Raw genomic sequence first — 21447 nt, 5'->3', positions numbered from 1 at the left:
CCTTATTATTGCATGCTACCTTCTCTACAGTTTATATCACTATAGTCTCCCATAATGATCACTCACTTTGTGCTTCCCAAACTAATTCGCCTAAACATTTCCTGCTCATCATTATTTATATTCCCTGGTCTTCTGTGGCAACGTCCCACTAAATATTTTGTCCTATAAACATCCATCTCCTGCCATATGCTCTCAAATCCATTAGTGTTATTTCCACTGAAATTATCCATCCTGAGAGTACACAATTCATCTCTTATCATGATTAACACTACCCCACCACATTTTCTTTCCCTATCCTGTCAAAATTGCTATATCCTTCAATTTCTATCCCTGTTAGAACATCCTCTTCAATTACCCATGTTTGACTGATACCAACAATCTTTGGAAAGACTGAGTCAATCAATGCCAAACTCATTCCCATTACTCTTAATGCTTTTGTATACAGAAAAACCAGTGTATTGTCAGCTTTCTTATAACCATTATTATTCCCTCATACCTCATACTCCTGGTTCTGTAATATAGTCTACCCTCCTCATTTCTCAAGCCACTATCCCCACATAAGGCTATCCCTATAACATTCCGCCGGTGCAATTCTAGTTTCCGTGTCCTGACACCCTCACTTGCCCAGGAAGCAATAGTCTCTCCAAATACCTGCACCCTTCTTCATTCAAATGTAATCTATCTCTTGAATGCAGCTCCTTTCTATCCTCAGATGTACTCCATGCATCCATATATTCCAGGTCCCTTTTCTTGCACATATCATATTTGTCATCACTGCTCTTTTCCTCTACTCTGCATTATCATACCAGGATAACACACTCACTGTCTTTCCTCAGACACATTTCTTCTGCACTATGTCTAACATCAACCTCAAATCTCGTGTTACATGATTCACACTACCTCTCAGGCCATTCATCCCAACCATTACTATCATCTCCTCCACACTTTCACCGCTCTTCACTGCCATTGCCATGCTCTATCATTCCACCAGGCAAGCACTCCTCTGACACTCTACTCTGCACACCTCAAATCATTGAATCTCCTTACATAGCACTCCGAATAGATTCATTAATCCTTCTCTCATTGTCATCCCTGACTCTTATGGCTCACAATCTCTCAACTTTCTCTCTCTCTCACCTCTCTATACCTTGCTTCCATGCTCTCGTCTTTCTGCAGTTTCCTCTCTTCCTCTGTCTCTCCCATTCTCTCACCTTCCTCTCTCTCCATTTGCTCTCTGATGCTGTTCTTTACACCTACTCTCATTCCTCTCGCACTTGCCAACCTGTTTATCCTCCCAAGATCTTCTCAACTCAGTTTTCATTCCTTCCATCTCCTTTCTCGGCAGTTCTACTTCTCTATCCACTAAATTATCCAAGGCTAAATCTATATGTAGGTCGTTAACATTCTCTCCATGTTCCAACACATTACTGGCATTCACAAAATGAAAATCACCCATTTCCAAAGCACTATCTCCACTGCCACTAAATCCCGAGCTCAAGACAATTATGTCTCCCAGCATCTCCCACCACATATATTTCTTGCACGAAATGTAGGTGGTGGGATTTCTTGCACGCATGCACATTCCCTTCTCGCACTTGCAAGATTCTTAAACATTGGCATGCATACATACCACATGCATAGCAAACTACAAAATCTTCAACTAGATTATGAGTAATGCAGTCATTAAATGGGGAAGGGCTAAAGCTGGTACTGAAAACTGCCGGCTGCCATATTGAACATAATTGCTACATGCAATACTGAGATCATAAAATCCTAACTAAATACCAAACAAAACTCTGCTAAAGTCCTCACGTACTAGGATTCTTCTGGAATTATGCACTTCATATTGTTATATTACGATTATCTACGATTTCATCAGTAAGGTTGCTATTGAATGTTCAGGGAAAAAAACACTTCACCAAGTCTTCTTGTATTGAGATTTTTCTTTGCGGTTGCTATGAAAGTTGCAGATGGGTTCTCCACATTCTTGGAATAGTTAGACCATCATTTTTATTCAGATTCGGATCATGTTTGAGCATTTCACATGCTTCCTTGAATTTCCGCTCGAACCAGGTTTTGGTGCAGTGTAGGGACTTGGTACCTCTCCAATCAATTCTGTGGTATGTTTGGTGTGCGTGGTCAGAAAGGCCGGTTTTTCCAAAATGGAGGTATTTTATGTGTCGTTTGTGTTCATCCTTCCTGATTGGGATGGTTTGCCCTGTTTCCCTTATGTATGGTATGTTACATGTGCATTGTATTTTGTAAACCCCTGGGTGGGCTAGGTGTGGTAGAGGATCCTTGGAAGAACTGAGTAGGTGTCTTAAATTTGTTGGGGGTCTAAAGGTGATTTTGATGTTGTATTTGTGTAGTGTTCTGTCTATTTTTTCGGAAATGCCTCTAATATATGGTATAGCAATAACAGTCTTGAAATCTTTTTTGTTATTAGTGGTATCTTTGTGGAGGATCTTGTGAATGGTTTTTATACTCTATCCATTTTTTATAAAGGTATGTTTGATGGTCTCATATTCATGGTTAAGAGCTTATTCATTTGAACAAATAGTTTGAGCTTTGTTTAAGGATGCTTATGACCCCTAGTTTTTGTGTTGGGTGGTGATAAGAAGTTTTGTGTATGTACTGGCCTGTGTGTGTAGGTTTGCGGTAAACTGAGAAGGATAAAGGGAATGCCACTGTTGTTTTAAATCGGACAACCTACATAGAAAAAATGAACCATTTGGTATCGGACCACAACACCTACCAAATGGTAAATTACAACCCCACACAATGCAACAAAAAGAAAACTACTGAACTACTTAAATCAGTTAAGACGTGACCGAAAAAACAATTAAAAAATTAATACAGCAGTATGCCCACGTGCCCAGAATTTATGGCCTGCCAAAAGTACACAAAACAGACACACCGTTACGTCCAATTGTGGAAGGAATCGACAGCCCAAATTACCACTTAGCCAAAAAATTAGCGGCCACACTCGAGGAATTGGTTGGTCATTCCCCTTCCTACATAAAAATACACATTTCATAAACAAAATTAAAAACATTACACTCAATGACCAAGATCTATTAGTCAGCTTTGACATAACTTCCCTTTTCACCAATGTCCCAATCAATGATACTATCTTGCTCTTACTGAACATATTTCCACACGACATCACGGCCCTCTTTGCCCACGTACTCCGCTCCGGATATTTCGTGTGGCAAAACAATTTTTACCTTCAAAAAGAGGGTACAGCCATGGGCTCACCACTTCCCCCCACACACACACCCAATAGCGACCTTTCATATGGAAGACTTTGAGCAATGACCTCTAGAGTCAGCTTGCATAAAACCCAAAATTTGGCTCGGATACGTCTACGATATTTTCGCCATTTGGCCTCATGGCCGCGAAGCACTGAACAAACAACACAAACGCATCCAATTCACCATTGAAATAGATAAAAACAACTCTCTTCTGTTCCTAGACACGCTCGTCACACGTCTTCCTTCAGGCTGTCTCTCCTTCTCAGTTTACCGCAAACCTACACACACAGGCCAGTACATACACAAAACTTCTTATCACCACCCAACACAAAAACTAGGGGTCATAAGCACCCTTAAACACAGAGCTCAAACTATTTGTTCAAATGAACAAGCTCTTAACCATGAATATGAGACCATCAAACATACCTTTATAAAAAATGGATACAGTATAAAAACCATTCACAAGATCCTCCACAAAGATACCACTAATAACAAAAAAGATTTCAAGACTGCTATTGCTATACCATATGTTAGAGGCATTTCTGAAAAAATAGACAGAACACTACACAAATACAACATCAAAACCACCTTTAAACTTCCGACAAAATTAAGACACCTACTCAATTCTTTCAAGGATCCTCTGCCACACCTAGCCCACCCAGGGGTTTACAAAATATAATGCACATGTAACATACCATATATAAGGGAAACAGGGCGAACCATCCCAATCAGGAAGGATGAACACAAACGACACATAAAATACCTCCATTTTGGAAAAACCGGCCTTTCTGACCACGCACACCAAACATACCACAGAATTGATTGGAGAGGTACCAAGTCCCTAAAGTCCCTCGAACCAAAACCTGGTTCGAGCGGAAATTCAAGGAAGCATGTGAAATGCTCAAACATGATCCGAATCTGAATAAAAATGATGGTCTAACTATTCCAAGAATGTGGAGAACCCATCTGCAACTTTCATAGCAACCACAAAGAAAAATCTCAATACAAAGAAGACTTGGTGAAGTGTTTTTTTTTCCCTGAACATTCAATAGCAACCTTACTGATGAAATCGTAGATAATCGTAATATAACAATATGAAGTGCATAATTCCAGAAGAATCCTGGTACATGAGGACTTTAGCAGAGTTTGTGGTTTTTTATTTTTTTTTTTTTAATTTTTTTTTTTTATAATCACTGGAGGGCAGGCTAAGAAAAAAGATTAGTTAACAACGTAGATGTAATTTACCTGTATAGAGTGCAACAGCATGTAGCTTGGTTCTTATACACATGTATCCTTCTGATGATGACCTCAATAAAGGGGTCGAAACGTCAAGTTATTATTTTATTATTAATCAGTAAAATAATCTTTTCAACACATGTGTTTTGTGTCTCTAAATTCATAAATATGAATGCTGATCACCGTGTAACCTTAAAAGAAAGATGTTGAAAGTTTATTTTTCACTTGGTTAGACTATAATAAATTTAGTTTAATCCTTTATCCAAGTGTGAGCAAAGAAAGTTTGTGCCTGAAAATATCTTTTTCAGATAAAATATTTCAGATAAAGATATTTTCAGGTGCAAACTTTGTTTGCTCACACTTGGATAAAGGATTAAACTAAATTTTATTATAGTCTAACCAAGTGAAAAATAAACTTTCAACTATGGAAATAGATAGTATGAAATTATTATGGGGAAGACTATCAAGTGCCTTTTCAAAATCCAGAAATATCATGGTACATATCTTGTAAGGAATAGAATACAGGATTGGATCGATGGACATGTTGTATGATAGTCAGCATGGCTTTGTAAAGGATAGGTCCTGTTTTAGTAATTTACTTGCATTTTATGATAAGGTGACAAGTGTGTTAGATAAGGGAGAATCATATACAGTGATATTCTTAGACTTTGCAAAAGCATTTGACACACATGATATAAGTTGGTGTACAAGCTGCAAAGGATGGAAATAGATAGTATATTGGTCAGATGGATCAGAGATTGGCTTTCTGAACGATACCAGCAGGTTATGTATGATGGAGCAGTGTCTCAAGAAGGGTAACTAGTGGCATGCTCCAGGGTTCTGTTCTTGTGCCTATGCTGTTTAACCTGTTTGTAAACAATATATATCATGTGGACTGACTGCGGATCTTTAGTTGTTTGCTGTGAAGAAATGCAAATTTGGGAAGAATTATAAGTAGCACTGCTGATGTTAATTCCCTTCAGGAAGATTTGAATAGACTTTTTACTTGGACAAAAGAGTGGGGTTTAATATCAATAAGTGCAAGGTGTTGTATTTTGGAGTGCAGAAATACAAGTCTGTGTACTATATTGATGGTGCCATACTGCAGGAAGTGGATGAGATTAGAGATTTGGGAGTGATGGTTGATAGTAGACTTGCTAGTTTTACAAAGGCTGCACATCATAGCACTGCTATGATAAGAAGTACTCTAACATGTAAGGATAAGGAAGTGGTTGTGCCACTGTATAAGACACTGGTCAGACTACACTTGGACTATTGTGCTCAGATCTGGTTATCTGGTTTCGAATGTGATGTGGAGACATTGGAGAGGGTCCAGAGACGAGTGACTAAAACAATATTGAGATTTTGGAATGCTGTGAAGAAATGTGGATTGCAGAGTTTGGTGGATAGGAGGAAGAGAGGTGATAGGATAGAGACATTTAAGTTAGTGAGAGGATTTTACCATATTAATCTAGAGGGGGATTATAAAAAGAGTAGAAGGTGAAGGGGAAGAACCAGAGGTCATCCCTAGAAGTTATGTAAAAGTGTGGTGAAGGGAGTGAGGAGTAGATTTTTTACATGGCGAATTCTCAACGAATGGAATGCATTACCAGAATGTTTTGTTAATGCAAGAAGTGTTAAGGATTTTAAGATTCTATAAGATAAACGTGTTGTCAGTTGAATGAACCTCCCACAGTGAGTCTGCCAAATCCCTGGAGGGTGTAATAATAAATAATAATAATACAGTATGGCAGAGGGGGGAAAGCAGTACCGAATAACTACAGTGATGTATATCATTGATCATGCATATAAAAATGCCGTGGTGACTAATGCAAAATATCAGTGATAGTTTAATAAAAAGGTATTTAATGATTATTCAGGCATGTGTTTCTTCATTGAAGCAAAAACATGAGGAGTAATATTTTTAGGTAAACGGCGAGTAGATTTACATTAACTTAATAAATAACCAGGATTTAACCAGTAGGCATTTTTTTATTAGATGTTTCTCCGAGATGTTTAACTGTCTATATGGCTGACAGCATGTTCAAGAAATGTCATGGAAAATCAGTCCTTGGTTTCTATTTAGTGTGCCTTTTGAGTGAATGACCTAGAAAAACTCTTTGAACAATTTGCCAAAGGAATTCTCTTCTAAATATGTGATGGAGAAGTCTTGCCAATTTACCATATGCTGTGGGTCCCATTTTTTCTTTCCTTTTGTTTTCAACATCACCTATATGTGTTTTTTTTTTTTATTATTTTTTTTTTTTTACAAGGTATACCTTTCCATAAGAACATGGAATCTTGTATACTCTGATATGTTTATAAAAAGGAATGTTGTCTTTAGGAGAATGTAGGAAACTTTGTAAGGTTTTTAAGTAGTTTGAAAACTGTTATTGAAATCAGTCAACATCAGAACAGCCTTCAAACTAGTTAAACCTTACACATTTTCCTACAGTCTCCTAAAGACACATTCCCTTTTTTATACATCCTGGAATTTACAAGAGTCAAAATAAATAAATAAAATAAAAGAGGGAGGAAGAAAAATGGGTCTCGCAGCACACATCCTCACAGAATGTCACACGATAAATTGGCAGGTCTCCTCCATGGCATACGTAGAAAAAAATTACTTCAACAGATTGCGAAATGAGTCTTCAGAGGTCATTTGCTCAAATGGCACACTAAATTTATAGAAACCAAAGACTGATCCTTCGTGACATTTGGAAGTCATTAACATATGTAACATTCAAGATCTCTCCTATGCCAGAAGTCGCATAACAGTTGTTGACTAAGTATCCATCTGGATACTTAGTAATGGTGAACAGCAAGAAACAGCTGACTGTTTGAGACTAAACTAATGAAATTATATACAGACTTATTATAAATGATACACAAATATGATGATTCCCTCAATTTGCCATTGTCATAACCAGATTTTCCTGTATTTACAAGCAACAAAATCCAATAGACTGAATTGCAAAAAAATAATAATAATAAAAATTACAATTTCTGTATGTCGAAATTGAACACCTGCAATCCATGATCCATTGAAATGCTTCATTGCAGAAAGCCCATTTCTAACTACTGCTATATCTGTTACATTTTTTTACTTATTATTCTTGTATAGAATTGTGGAAAATGAGCATTTCAAAGCAATTTTACTTTCTTTATCCACTCTCCTGCAATACGTTCTTCTTGTTCACAACTCTGTGCAAATAAACTTCATGCAGTTTTCAGAAATGGCCTTTTTCTTGTCTCCAGTTACTCCTGCCCATTTGAAACTCTCCTTAGTATCCACCAAGATTCTCTTGACAATGCATTCCTCTTATGTAATCTCTTTACTTATTTAAAAAAAGCCCTGAAAATTATATTCTCACAGCCTATACACCTGATATTCTCAGATATTGCTTTGATATGTCTTTGAACTTTTTTCAATTTCATCTCCCCGAAATGCGCAATATCAAATTGGTGCACAGTAATCTAGATGTAGTCTGTTCGAAATGTTATACAGGTAACCCTTGTATAACACGGACGTTAGGTTCTGCAGAAATGCCACATTATATAAATTGCGTTATGCGAGTCTCAGATCACATAGAAAAAGTAGGGTTATGTTCTGAAATCGTTTTTTAAATTATATAAACAACAGTGACATATCCAACAAAAAAAAATATATTTTTATTTAATTCAGGTAATTCGTGTAAGTTAAGAAAACATATAAACAAATACATAGTATAAAAATTACAAATTGTACTTGAACTTCATTGCACATAATGCATAAATGTTTTAGGCAAAAAAAAATAGTGCATATTTTAATCTGTCATAGCATGAGGATTGGTTAATAAACACTGGTTTTTGTCATGTAATCACCTGATGCATTACTACAAAACAGTAGAGCAATTCTATCTTTGGAAACTTTGAATCCAGGAGCTGATCTTTTGTTTTTCGAAATATACGTGCGTGTTTGCACTTTTTTCCAATATAACCCGGATTCATCTGCATTGAACACCTGGTCTGCACAATAAATGTTTATAAACTTTGAGAGTTTTTTGTTTAATAAGATTTCCATCCATAGGAATTTTCTTTTGAGTGCAATCTTCTATCAAAATTATTAGAGATTTCTCCATTTTTCCATTAGAATATCGTGTACACGAGCAACGTGCTTTGCACTTATCGTTGACCCAGCAATAAACATTTTCTCCGATTTTATGTTCATTTTGTTTGATTGTTCAAATTGTTGATTCATTTAAATTCAAAGTCCCTGCAAAAACTCCTGGTTTTTCTCCATTTTTCAACCGATCCAAGATTTTGAATATTTTTCTTCGAGAGAAATTAATTTTGTTTTCAATGTTGGTTTTTCCGTTTTGTTGGCAGTTTGTAGCCATTACTATAAAAATAATTTTTTACACAAAAAAGCAAGCATTACATATTGTATGTAACTCACCAGAAGATAAAGTGCTCAGCTTGAGATGAACACACTTATGATTTTTAATGCACCTTTCCTGGCAGAAACAAGGACAATTTTCAACAATAAACGTTTTATACGGTAAACAGTTGAGGTACATGCGTACTATTAGGGTATTTTCCCTAATATAAATTCGCTACTTATAATTACAAGCGGGATACAGGCAGACACAAATTTAACGAAGATAAAATTTGACTTTTAAGTCACGCAGTGAAAAACATATGAAAAGAAATAGGGTTACTACAATTTGTAGACAGTGTTTTTATCGAAACCGTGTTGTATAAGTACCACGTTCAACAAGGGTTACTGCAATTTTAGACCGTGTTATACCTGTACTAGGAAACACTACCTCCTTTCTTTTACTTGTTTGATATTGCCATTAATGCTGTCTGCCAGTCACAGTGTATGATGTATATCCTGAACTCCAGCTGTCTACATCTGCTATTACTACTTGCTGTATTTTTTCCTCCTTCATGACTTCTGATTCCCCCATCTGGCCTACCTTAGGCTGAAAATGGCAGAAATGTTCTGCATTTATTATATTTTTAATTAGAATTTAAAACTAAGTATCAGTATCATTATATTCATTGGATTTTGACTAATAAAACAATAACTTTTTCCTTTTGTATTTCTAGTAAAAGAGCTAGACTGTCACATACAGAGACAAGAAGCAGGATTATTGCCAACACCGCCTCCACCACCACCTCCTCCTCCTCCACCCCCACCTGCATTTAATCCTATTAGGTATGTTTTCAGTATAATAAAAGTTTAAATAATGACATCTGAACTCTAATTTTTACAAAATTAGAAGCTTTTATTAGATGTTTTTGTTATACTCTTATGTTGGATCGTCCTTCCTGTCTTTTGATCCGCCATCTTGTTTTAACGTTGTTCTTATTAAGGTTAATTAATTGTATATTGATTACTAATCCAAATATAGGGAAATTTCTATTATACTGCCCCACCCTATATTCAGATTAGTCTATGCAAAATAGTGTAATCAAATATTAATTAACTTTAGCAGTCTAATGTTTATATATAGGCCGAATTTTACATTAACATTTGAGGTTCCCGCTAGGTTCGATAATTTTATGAATGGTGCAGTGGAAAAGAATCAGGCTAACAACAAATTGAAATCAATAAAACAAAACATTTAATGCACGGTTATATAATATATACATAAGCATACTTTGGATACAAGATAATGCAAAATTAACTCAGTTCAACCACACATAACATTCACTTAACTTTTGGTATTAAACACTGAGCTTCAAAATCTAATTTCTCCCTAATAGGCAAAGATAGTTCTAAAGTTCTCTACCACTGAAATTCACAGCAAATATTTTAACAGTTGTATTCTTTATCTATCCCTTAGTCAGAAATCACATAGCTCAGTCAAGAGATAGCTATCACTTTAAGGGGGGAAGACTATTAATCTTCTAGCTTCGGCTAATTTCAGCATAAACAGTTAATGTTAGGATTTAACAGAAGGTTGTATAAAGTACAACTGTTCTTACCGGAATAAATCTTTGCACATATTATTCACTGAGGCACACTTAAAATTTGAGTTAATTATCACACTGGAGCTACACATTTCAAAAGCAATCTTCTTTAAATTAACTTAATCTTTAATTTCAGCACATCACAAATGCAGACACACTTGCACTAGAAAATTCACTCATTCCTCACATACTACTTTGCAATAGAATCAGCTTTCCACTAATCTTCCTTGAAAGCACTGGAATACAACATTAACTTCAGAATTCCATATCAGTATTCTGAGTTGTCAATTTATATTTCAATCCTTCGTAATCTGATTACAGCACTTAATTCTTTGTACTACAGCCTCTTACTTAACTCCTTGCTGCTAATAAATTATTTCCTCATCTCTATTGTGCTGTTCTCAGTGCCGTTACTGTGCTGAGTGCTCCAATTGTACTCGGCCCCCAGTTCTAGTGCTGACTGACTGCCGGCCAACTGCTGCTGTTTACTCTTGCTTTCCGTTTATATACTTTCACTCCTTTTTCCTGCCAAAACTTGTTCTCACTGTCTAGCTCATATCATTCCATCTCACGTCCATAACTCACGTGCTACTACAATCGCACTTTCTACTTTTAACTCCATCTCCATGACAACAATTAGAGCAGTACATAAGCATAAGCATTACATAACATTTTACCTTTACATACAGAAACTAAATAAAGGATATTTTTAAATTCAATTAATATACAATTAAATATGATAAACACAAATTCTTCTACATAGGAATAAATAAATTAATCTGAACGTTATTTTTATACAGTCCTTTCCATTATTAATACATATCTTAGATTAAATAATTAAATAAAAAAAACTCAAAGGTAATTATATGAATAATAGTTTATAACAAGAGGTTTATATTAAATAATATCTAGAAATGTAGCCTTTGATATGGTGGATTATGTTGGATTCTGAAGGGAGTATTAATAACTTAAATTTTTCTTTATTCAGAATCCAACACTTATCTAGTAATTTGAAGAAATAACCTAAAATGCTAAATATTTCAGTCACATTTTCCAGTTAGCATAAAAAAAAAAAATTCTTATTTCTTATTATGTAGGCAAAGATTTACACTGGGAAGCCAGCATTCAACTTCCATCCCACCCCACACACATGAGGTAACAATGCCTATAACACAATACCATATTATTTGTATGATGATACAACAACCGTGAGTCCCTTTTATGGGGAGGTATGGCACCATCTCATTGCCCCCTAATTTTATCCAGGCCCAGGACTGGCATTGCTGATGAATCAGGCCTTATGGCTGGGTCTTAAGTATTCCTGACTGTGATCCATGTGTGTTCACAGAGCCAGTTTGCCTGTTCTGGAGGTATGAAAAACCTGAGTTTCCAGATGAAAAAATCTCCTATCTCCATATGAGACCAGCTAATTCACCTTTTGTCTAAAGAGACTAGATAAAGGTTCCTCACATCATGGATGGGAATCGAACCCAAGTGTTTCTGATCAAAAGGCCTAGTCTATACTGACTGAACTACAAAGGCTCTGCACTGCTCATTTGAAATGCTACCAATGCCACTCAGTGGGGAAACAGTCATAACAATAATGCATTGTTATATCTTTTGTGTTATAAAGAAAGGAGAAAAATTTGATATGTTTCTTGAAAAGCTGAAGGTTATATTTTTTTGAAGAAAACAGTAGAGAAGGGTTCCAAAGAGAAGAAACAGCTGGAATGAAAGAGGGGATGAGAAGTTGATACAATGAATTTCAAACTAAACTGTGTATATGGATGATGACAGCAGTTGCCTGATGTTCCTTTGTGTTTGGATGAAAGTGGAGGCTAGTTCATTGGAATAGTGCCAGAAAATGTCTACAAAAAAAAAATAAATAAACAGACATAATGCAGAAGCAGAAAATTTATGAGAAAACAATTCGAGCAAGTTTGAGATAGAAAGAGAGACTATCTATTAAGTAGATTACTCTCTTCTGGATAATATCAAGCATTCTTAGCAATATTTTTGGTGCACCCACAAATATGAGAACAGTATTTGTGCTTGTATTCTAAGATGGTTGTAGATTTGGGATTTATTTATTTAGTGTATGGGGAAAATACAAAAAATTAATGAGCAAAACTGTATACAGACTGATAGTTCAGTTAACCAATCGATGGCACTATCTGGGAGTAGCAAGTTCCTGCGATCTCAGGAAGGATATGGTGGAGTAGTCATCAGTGATATGATGCATCATCTGCATAGCACCCCCCCCCCACACACACACACAAAAGGATGAGTATGAAATGGCCTACAGATGCAATAAGTGGACACAGTCTTGTCTGATCCTAAATCTGTCCTTGCCCCAAGTTTATTCAAATTGTACACAAGTGATATTCCTTCAACAACTAGTTGAAAGTTTATCTATGCTGATGACATAGCTATTGCCACCTTCCAAGGTCTTGAGGAAACATCGAGCAAAGATGTGAGCACACTACAAAATTACTTTGAAAACTGGGGACTGTTTCCTAATCCCAGCAAAACTACTGTTTCTGCTTTCCACCTAAATAACCATGAGGCTCATGGAAAACTAAAAATAAACTTCTGCAACAGAACTCTAATCCATGAAAGTAGCCCTTATTACCTTGGTCATAATGATCATAGTTTAACTTCCTGAAAACATTTGGAAAAAACTAAGTTAAAGATATCTGCCTGGAACAACATCATAAACAAGCTGACATGCACAACTTAGGGTTGTAATGCCTTAGAACCACAGCCCTTGCTCTTTGCTCTGGTCTTCCCTGTTGCAGAGTATTGTTTGCCAGTTTGGAGCTGAAGTCACCACATGACTCTTGTGGACACACAGCTTAACATAACAATGAGAACCATCCCTGGTACCTTAGATCTACTCCTCTCCCATGGTTACCTGTTCTTTTGCACATCACTTCTCCATGCTTCAGAAGAGAAGATGCTACCATCAAAGAAATCAAGAAAATCAGAAATAACATGTACCTTCCGATATATTGCCGGCCTGATTGGCCGAGTGGTTAGCGTATCCGCTCTCCAGCCATAAGGCTGCAGGTTCGAATCCCGCTATGGGCATGGATGTTTGTGATTGTCTGTGAAAATACTAGTGGTGGTCGGCTGTAGATGAAGGTAGTTGTGGTTGATGGAGAGTTGTAGAGTAGGTGCCCTCCCTCAGTGAGTCTTTGGATGAGTTACGTAATAATAATATCAAAATATCTCTCCAGCTCACTGCCTTACCTCAAGATCTCCCATATGGCTTGTGGAAATGCCAGATGATTGTCTCTGGGACTGGTGGAGAAGACTCTGGAATGAACTTCAAGCAAGTACCTGATTATAGATCCAACTATCATACCTCCATAATTTAATCTACCTTGACACCTCTGGAGCTAGCTAAACAGATTTCAGATTTAAAAAGTGTTTAGAGTTGCACAGAAGTTGTTTGGAATTAGTGGTAGCACATGTTAGAGGTAAAAGTCAACCTAAGAAGAGAAAATTGAACTTGACTGCAAATCAAAATATTATTAGAAATAAAGGGAGAGCAAAGGAATTAGACAAAAATTGTGTATTTGATAGCATTGAAATTCACTTGATTATTTTCAATTTGCTTGAAAATGGGGAAATGTTTTCCATTGGTTTATGTCTTGAGGCTTTAATCATTTGAGTATTGCATGGTTTTTCCAAATGAAGAAAGGAAGCGTACTCATCAGAAGAACTGAGTTGGTAAGGACAACAGAAGTGCAGTATGTGCAGAAATTAGCAAATTAGACCAAGAAAAATCTTGTGAGTTTTTTTGATATGTGGCAAGTAAAAAGAAGAATGATTATGGTAAGATGATGTTAATGGATGAAAGTGGGAGATTGGTAACTGCTGCAGAGGACGTAGTCAAGGTATTCAGTGAGCATTTCATCAAGGTGTTTCATCCGCAGTGTGAAATCAGAAGCTCAAGTATAGAGAATGAAATAACACATTTAATGGTGAGCAAGCAAGAGGTATATGAGGAGTGAAGCAAGCTATATGTCAATAAGGCAACAGGATTGATCTACCTGTTTAACAAGACTTTTGCAACAGCACAAGTTTCAAAGGAGTCGAACGAAGGCAAAATTGTTCCACTTCACAAAGGTGATGATAAGGTTAAGGCAAAAAAATTATAGGCCAATCTGTATATCTGGAGTTGTAGTTAAGGTTTGGCAAAGATTGGTGAGGAATAGAATACAAAAATGGGTTGATAACAGTGATATTCTTTGTTCTTGTCATCATGGGTTAGGTCGTGTTTTATAAACTTGCTTATGTACTATAACAAAGTAATGAATGTCTTGGACAAGGGAGATGCATATACAGTGGTATAGTATACTTAGATTTTGCAAAGGATTTTGTTGATTGCTACACCACAAGTTGGTCACTAAACTGAAGCCGATGAGATTGGATAGACTAGTTAGTTAAATAGGTGAATGGCTATCAGATAGATATCAGCAATTTGTGTGGGGGGACGTTATCTCAAAAGAGGAAAGTCACTAGTGACATGCTGCAGGAGTCAATTTTGGGATCATTGTTATTTAATGTGTATATTAATCATATTGGGTTGGGTTTTAACTGATGATATACAACTGTTTGCAGATGGTGCAAAATTCGTGAGAGTGAGGAATCAAACCAATGTGACCTTTCAGCAGGAATATAATAGATTGTATAAGTGGGAAACATTATAGAACTAATTAAAAGAAACACACGTATTAACCACAGTGAAAATTATTTAATTGTAAATATTTCATCCTAAGTATCTTAGGACATCATCAGTACAGTAGTTTAAAACAATAATAGGAATAACATACAGTTAGGGTGCATGATTACAATAGAATCTCATTAAATGTGCATAACGTGCTACAGAAGTAAAAAAAAAAAAAAATTAAAAAAATTATTTAACGCAATTTTGTATGACAATTTCCCATACTTTAGGAATAGTAAGAATGTCATTATGGTTTAAGTTTGGTCTGTGTAGTAGGCTTCAGCACTTTCTTTATATAAACGTTCATATTTATATAAAGATCTGTGTAAACGTTTAGACTTCTCCCAATGGATCCTATGGTTTGGATTTTCAACTCCGTGTTGGGAGAGACCAGATTTCTGTGGTTTGAAAAGATGAATGTGGTCTTGATGTTCCGAGATGTGTTTCTGAACAGACCTACCTGTCTGACCAAAGTAAGACAATTTACAGGAGCATGGGATCTCATAAATGCCAGGTAACATCAGAGATGAGAGTTTGTCCTTAGGAGAAGGTAACAAGTTATAGATTTGGTTGATAGGTTTGTAAGTAGTGGCAAATTAGTATTTCTTCATAATTTTTTAAAGACGTTCGGAGATGCCTTTGACGTAAGGTATGGGAATCCTATGGACTTCTTCCTGTCTGGTTTGATGTGTGGAAAAGTGACTGATGATTTTTGAGTTGTTTTAAGATTATATCCATTTAGGATGGCTGTATTTTTGATTACTTCTAATTCCTGGTTTAAAGATTCTTCAGAGGAGCAGAATTTATGTGCTCTGGAAACTAGTGATTTAATAATGCCAGATTTCTGAGATGGTTGATGAGCGGAAGAATTGTGAATGTAGCGACCTGAGAATGTAGGCTTGCGAAAGACAGATGTGGCGATGGAACCGTCTTCTTTTCTTTGGATGTGTAAATCATATCTTCAATAACTACAGTTCTATAATTTTTTTTTTTTTTTTTTTTTTTTTTTTTTTTTTTTTTTTTTTTAATTATAGAACTGTAGATTCATTGTTGCAAAGTGTAAGGTTCTGAAATTTGGTAGGCAACAGGACGCAAAGTATACACTTGGCAGGAAAATTTTGGAGGCAGTTGAGGAGATAAGAGACCTTGGATAAGAGAACTTCAAGGATCTAAAGTTCAGGGGTTGCATTTCACAAGTTAATGATGGAGGACCTTATATAAATAAAGAGGTTCTGGTTCCATTGTGTAAGACTTTGATCAAGCCTCATGAATTACTATGTACAGATTTGGTTCCCAGGTTTTCAGAGTGATGAAGATATGTTGGAAAGAGTTTTGACTAAAGTTGTAACTGGTCTTTGGGATGTGGAATATGAGGATAGATTGAGGGAATGCAGTTTGCAAAGCCTTGTGAATTGGAGGAAGAGAGAGGATATGATCGAGACATTTAAGTTGGTCAAGTATTGTTACCAGGGTAATGTGGAAAAAATTTTTCATAGAATGGGAGAAGAGAGTAGAACAAGGAAACATACCTTGAATCAGTGTAACAGTGTTTGTCTCCTACAATGAGTCTTTTGACTCCATGGAGTTTGGTGTTAATAATAATAAAAATTGATTAGGTTTCATGTTCGTGTGAGAAAGTCAATGTATCAGAGGAAGAGTGCAGGATGGACACTCTTTCTTTGGTATATTGAAAGCAGAGAGCATTGGATATACCAGTTGACAAGTCTTTCACCAGGAAACCATTCACTATGGCATGCAATGAACAACCAGTCAAAGAGGACAGAAGGGATGATAACATGGTAACTTGTTAAGAAGGCCTCTATGCCAAATCAGTCATATGCCTTGGAAATATCATGGCAACACATTTCTCTAAACTTTTTCCACAGCTTGCATTGAAAAGTGAATAAGGTTGACAAGGAGATCTGTTGTGAAATAAGAACATCAGAATCCATATTGATGATCACTGATTAATTAGTGGATCTTTAGGTAAAGGTGAATAAGTTGGCTTTAATGATTATCATTATTATCATAAGACCACATGGAATCACAGACTCATCTAGGAGGTACCTTTAATCATACACACAGTTCATCATGCCATGCTTTAAACACATTGAAGTTCTCTGCAGATACTACATTCTCAGGCACTGCATTCCAATTATTCACAACTCTCCGTGTAAAAAACTTGCTTCTCACTCCTTTGCTCAGGAATGAGCTCTTGTTCTTCCCCATTCTCCCACCATTTTATGAAAAATCTCTTCAATATTAACCCCTTACTAACTTGTACATCTCTATCATATCACCCCTCTTCCTCCTGTCCACTAGACTCTGCAAATTGCATCATCTCAACCTTTCTTCATATCCAGTATTCTAGAGATCAGAAACTATTTTGTTCTGCCATTAGCTAACTATACATACTGAACTTTTGCTACTTACCAACCGAGTCACTCTCCTTGCCTGTCTTTGTATTCCTCATGGAATTGATTATTACTCATCTTTATTAAAACACTCATCTTATGTTGCCTCCATGATGCCTGTTGTTCTCTGTATTGCATGCTTAATCTCTTCATTAATCCATTTCCCTACCTTATTTGACCTTCTGACCTTTGGAATACATTTAGACATTGCTTCTACTAGATAGTATTTGAATAACCAAGCAGCATTGATTTCCTTCCCACCCAACTCTTCATTCCATTCTACAAGCTCCAAGTTGTGTCCTGAGTTTCTCATAATCACTACCCTTGTAGTTTCATATGTACCATTTCCTCACAGAAGTCCTCACACTGCTAGCAACCACCCAAGTAATCACTTCATGGTCACTCTCACCAAGTAGAGGGCAATTTGACACCTCATTTATAATAACATCCTCTAATGAGATGATCAAATCCAAGACACTCAATCCTCGTATTACTTCTGTTACATACTGCCAGAGGTGTTTGTTCCTCAAAATATCAAGAAACTCATTACTTCCAGTTGCTATCTCATCATTCCAATCTATATTGCCATAATTAAAATCACTCATAATGATCATCCTTTTCCCATTAGCTTGGCTAATTTGCTTATGCATTTCCTGGTCACTACGTTACAAGGTCTATAGCATCTATAGCAACATCCGACTAAGTACTTCATTCTGTTCACCTCTCATACCATGCTGCCTCAAAACTACTGCCAATTTTTCCCCCTTTCATCTCTACCTTGTATGGACATAACTATTTTTCTGTCACCAATAGCACTCACCCTTCTCCCTTTTTACCCTTTCTATCTTCATGAAATACATCATATCCTTTCATCTTTATTCCTATCAGGATGTCATCCTCATCTAACTATGTTTCATTTATTACAACAATTTTTGGATGAACGAACAATGCAGCCATTTCATCTTTCTTGTTTCTTGATACTTTAGCATTCATATGCAAACATAACAGCTCATTCCTAGATCTATAACAAGTTTCACTGATAACACTTATGAGATGTGACTTCTCCATACTTTCTTGAACCATTTGTTTTTCTCCTTATTCAACTCAGAATTCTTCAAATCCAATTGTTTTCTTATCTACACACGCATTCTCTTTGAGCTTCAACCTTTCTCACACTGTGTTTCCCTGTCTGCCCTGAGTCTCCCTGTTTTCCTGTTTGTCCTGCATGCTTGTTCTCATTCTCTACATTCATGCTACCCACTTCTTCATTCATAAGCACCACTTCAATCTCTCTCCTTCCTTAGCATGTGGCAGTAAAAGACAAATCATTGCATAGGTCTGTGTGGAAGACAAAGTAAACTGTGTGGATTTTTCAAAAATGTTACTTGCCGTGAATGTAATATGTATGCATGGGAAGATGTCATGGATATTTATGTTGAGTGGCTGAATAAGATAAAAGAACAAGTGTGGGTATGGAAAAAATGCAACTAACCATGGAGCTTGCTTCAATGCGAGTTTATATAGTTTAAATATGAGTGAGGAACTTGGTGTCATAACTGACATAGCAGCTGAAGATTATGATGTTCAGAAAGTGTGTGGAAATGATAGTAAGTAAAAAAGTTTGAATGATGATAAAGCAGGTGATAATTTATACAGCGTTAAAAAAAAAAACAGTGAAATTAACATCGTGGGCAATAATGACATCAAAAAACAGAGTGCAATTAACGGTAAGGTGATGAGCAGGGTTAACTTCGAACTTGTGACTGGTGATAAAATAACGAGATTGAATAATAGCGAAAAAAGGACACAAGATTCGAAAGATGAATTGGTGAAGATGAGGCAAAGAGATGATGCAGAGTGAAATTAAGAGAATTTGAGATATATATATATATATGGAAGAGTGAAGAAGATGAAAACAAATGATGTCATATGAAAAAGGTAATGAAAGACATGTGAGTGGCATTGTATGGTGATTTGATTATTAGAGGTGTGGTAAACGAGAAAATGCACACGGTTTGTTTTTCTGGAGGTAAAATGAATAGAGTGATTGAAGCATTGGATATGAGGAGTAAGTGAGCAAAGGAGTTGGTAGTGGTAGTAGAGACAAAACTTGATTGGAAACAAGGAGAATGTAAGATTGGATATCAGGAGGTTGTTGAGAATGATTAAAGATGATAGTGTGATAGGAAAGGTAGTCAATGTATTGCCCAGGTATGACATTGAAGCAGAAAGCAACAATTATGAATGATTTGTTAACAGAAATGTGTGAAGAGAAAGGAGTACAGTTTGTTAATGTGTGGAATGAGTTTAAAGGATGAATTAAACTGTATAAGACTGACTGACTGATTACATTTGAATGGTTTTGATGTGAGTCATTTGGAAAGACTGCTGCTGGTAGGGAGAGTAATGAGTGCAGAGAATGAATCTGCGTAATAAGAAGCAATGTGAAAGCGTAAAAGAGTAAGGAAGGAGATATTGAAGCAATAATTTTCATAATTTCAAGAGGATTCAAGTGAGCTCAATGGGAGTAATTTGATCACTGACTTATCTCCTTCTTTAGGGACAGACTGGATGAAAGTTTATTTCCATGTATCTAGATGACCGAATACTTCATATTATCTCTTCCCCTGTGATTCACGTAGCTTCTTTTATAATCTTCAATATAAAGTGATCATTAAAAATAAAGCAAAACTTCATTTTTAATGAGCATCTTTAGATCAGAGTTTTTTTTTTTTTTACTGCAGCTCTTATTAAATTTTAAAAAATAATATAATGATCATATATAGGTATTATTGCCTACATTTGCTGTATTTTTAGCAATTACAATGTTTAAAACTTGAAGTCAAAATTTTAGATAGTGATGAATGAATATAATATTAATCATAAGTAAAATGGTGGGATATATTCCAGTGAATTTAAAAATTTAAAACCTCAGATATAAGTAAGTTGTGTAAAAGTGTAAAAATGATTAAAGGATATGATTAAAAGATATAATATGAAGAATAAATTTGGTTAATCAATGAGTCGTGTTAATAATAAATAGCAACATGAAACATTTAAACATAAAAGTCAAAATATATTAAAAGACTACAAATTTAAAACTTAAAAACTCTAAATGATAAAAAAAAAATTAAAGGTTACAGAGTGAAGTAAGGCCATTTTGGGATATAAGTCATCCTTGGAATAAAGCAATAAAATTTTGTAGTGTGCATTATGTAAGCTGTATCAAAAAAACATTTTGATTAGTAGAAGGTAGGGAGCTTCCAAACCTCAGATATAATGTAGGGCAGTGGACATTGACTTATTCTGATAATGGCTTACCCAAAACAGCCTTACTTCACATAAATGGATTTCATTTTCATCTAAAGCATCATTTTCATCAGTATCTAAAGATGGCGTCCGTTAGTGGCTCAGAGAACTTCTATACGAAAGTCTGGCTCTGCCTTGGATTTTTTTGCAATGGATGCATTGCAGAAACTGCTATATGTGTGCACCAAAGAATGTGAAGGATCTGTGGACTGTTTGGCTAAATGAGAAAAATGAAAACGACAATGTATGTGAGAAGTGTTGGGATAGACTGGAGCGATTAGAACTTCAGCAGGAGTTTGTGAAAATGAAAAGTGACCTTCATCTTCTGCAAGAGGAATTGGAAGTGCTCAGTAAGGAGGTTCTGGAAATTAAAACTGTGTTGAATAGAGAAATTAGGACTATGGAGATTACTTTAGCTGAAGTAACTAGAGCAGGATTAAGTATGGAAGAGTCTTTGGTGATCGACGAAGTAATAAATAGTATGGAAGTGATTGGGAGTCAACAGAATGAAAGCACAAGATGTCTAGAAGAAATGAGG

The 21447-nt window shown here is 35.9% G+C and overlaps 1 protein-coding gene across 1 annotated transcript in view; it reads left to right on the top strand.

The window, feature by feature from the left end:
• LOC150092461 (shootin-1-like) overlaps positions 1–21447 on the top strand; it is a 253303-nt gene that overhangs the window by 149283 nt on the left and 82573 nt on the right. Inside the window, exon 11 of the mRNA XM_090414949.1 lies at positions 9585–9693. Within this exon, the coding sequence (XP_090271075.1) occupies positions 9585–9693 (109 nt within the window). The remainder of the gene's footprint in view (positions 1–9584; positions 9694–21447) is intronic.

Source organism: Typopeltis vanoorti, chromosome 26 (genome assembly GCF_054136105.1).
Source record: "Typopeltis vanoorti isolate ZY-2024b chromosome 26, IOZ_Tvanoo_1.0, whole genome shotgun sequence".
Lineage (NCBI taxonomy): Eukaryota > Metazoa > Arthropoda > Arachnida > Uropygi > Thelyphonidae > Typopeltis > Typopeltis vanoorti.
This window is presented reverse-complemented; position numbering and strand designations above follow the sequence as displayed.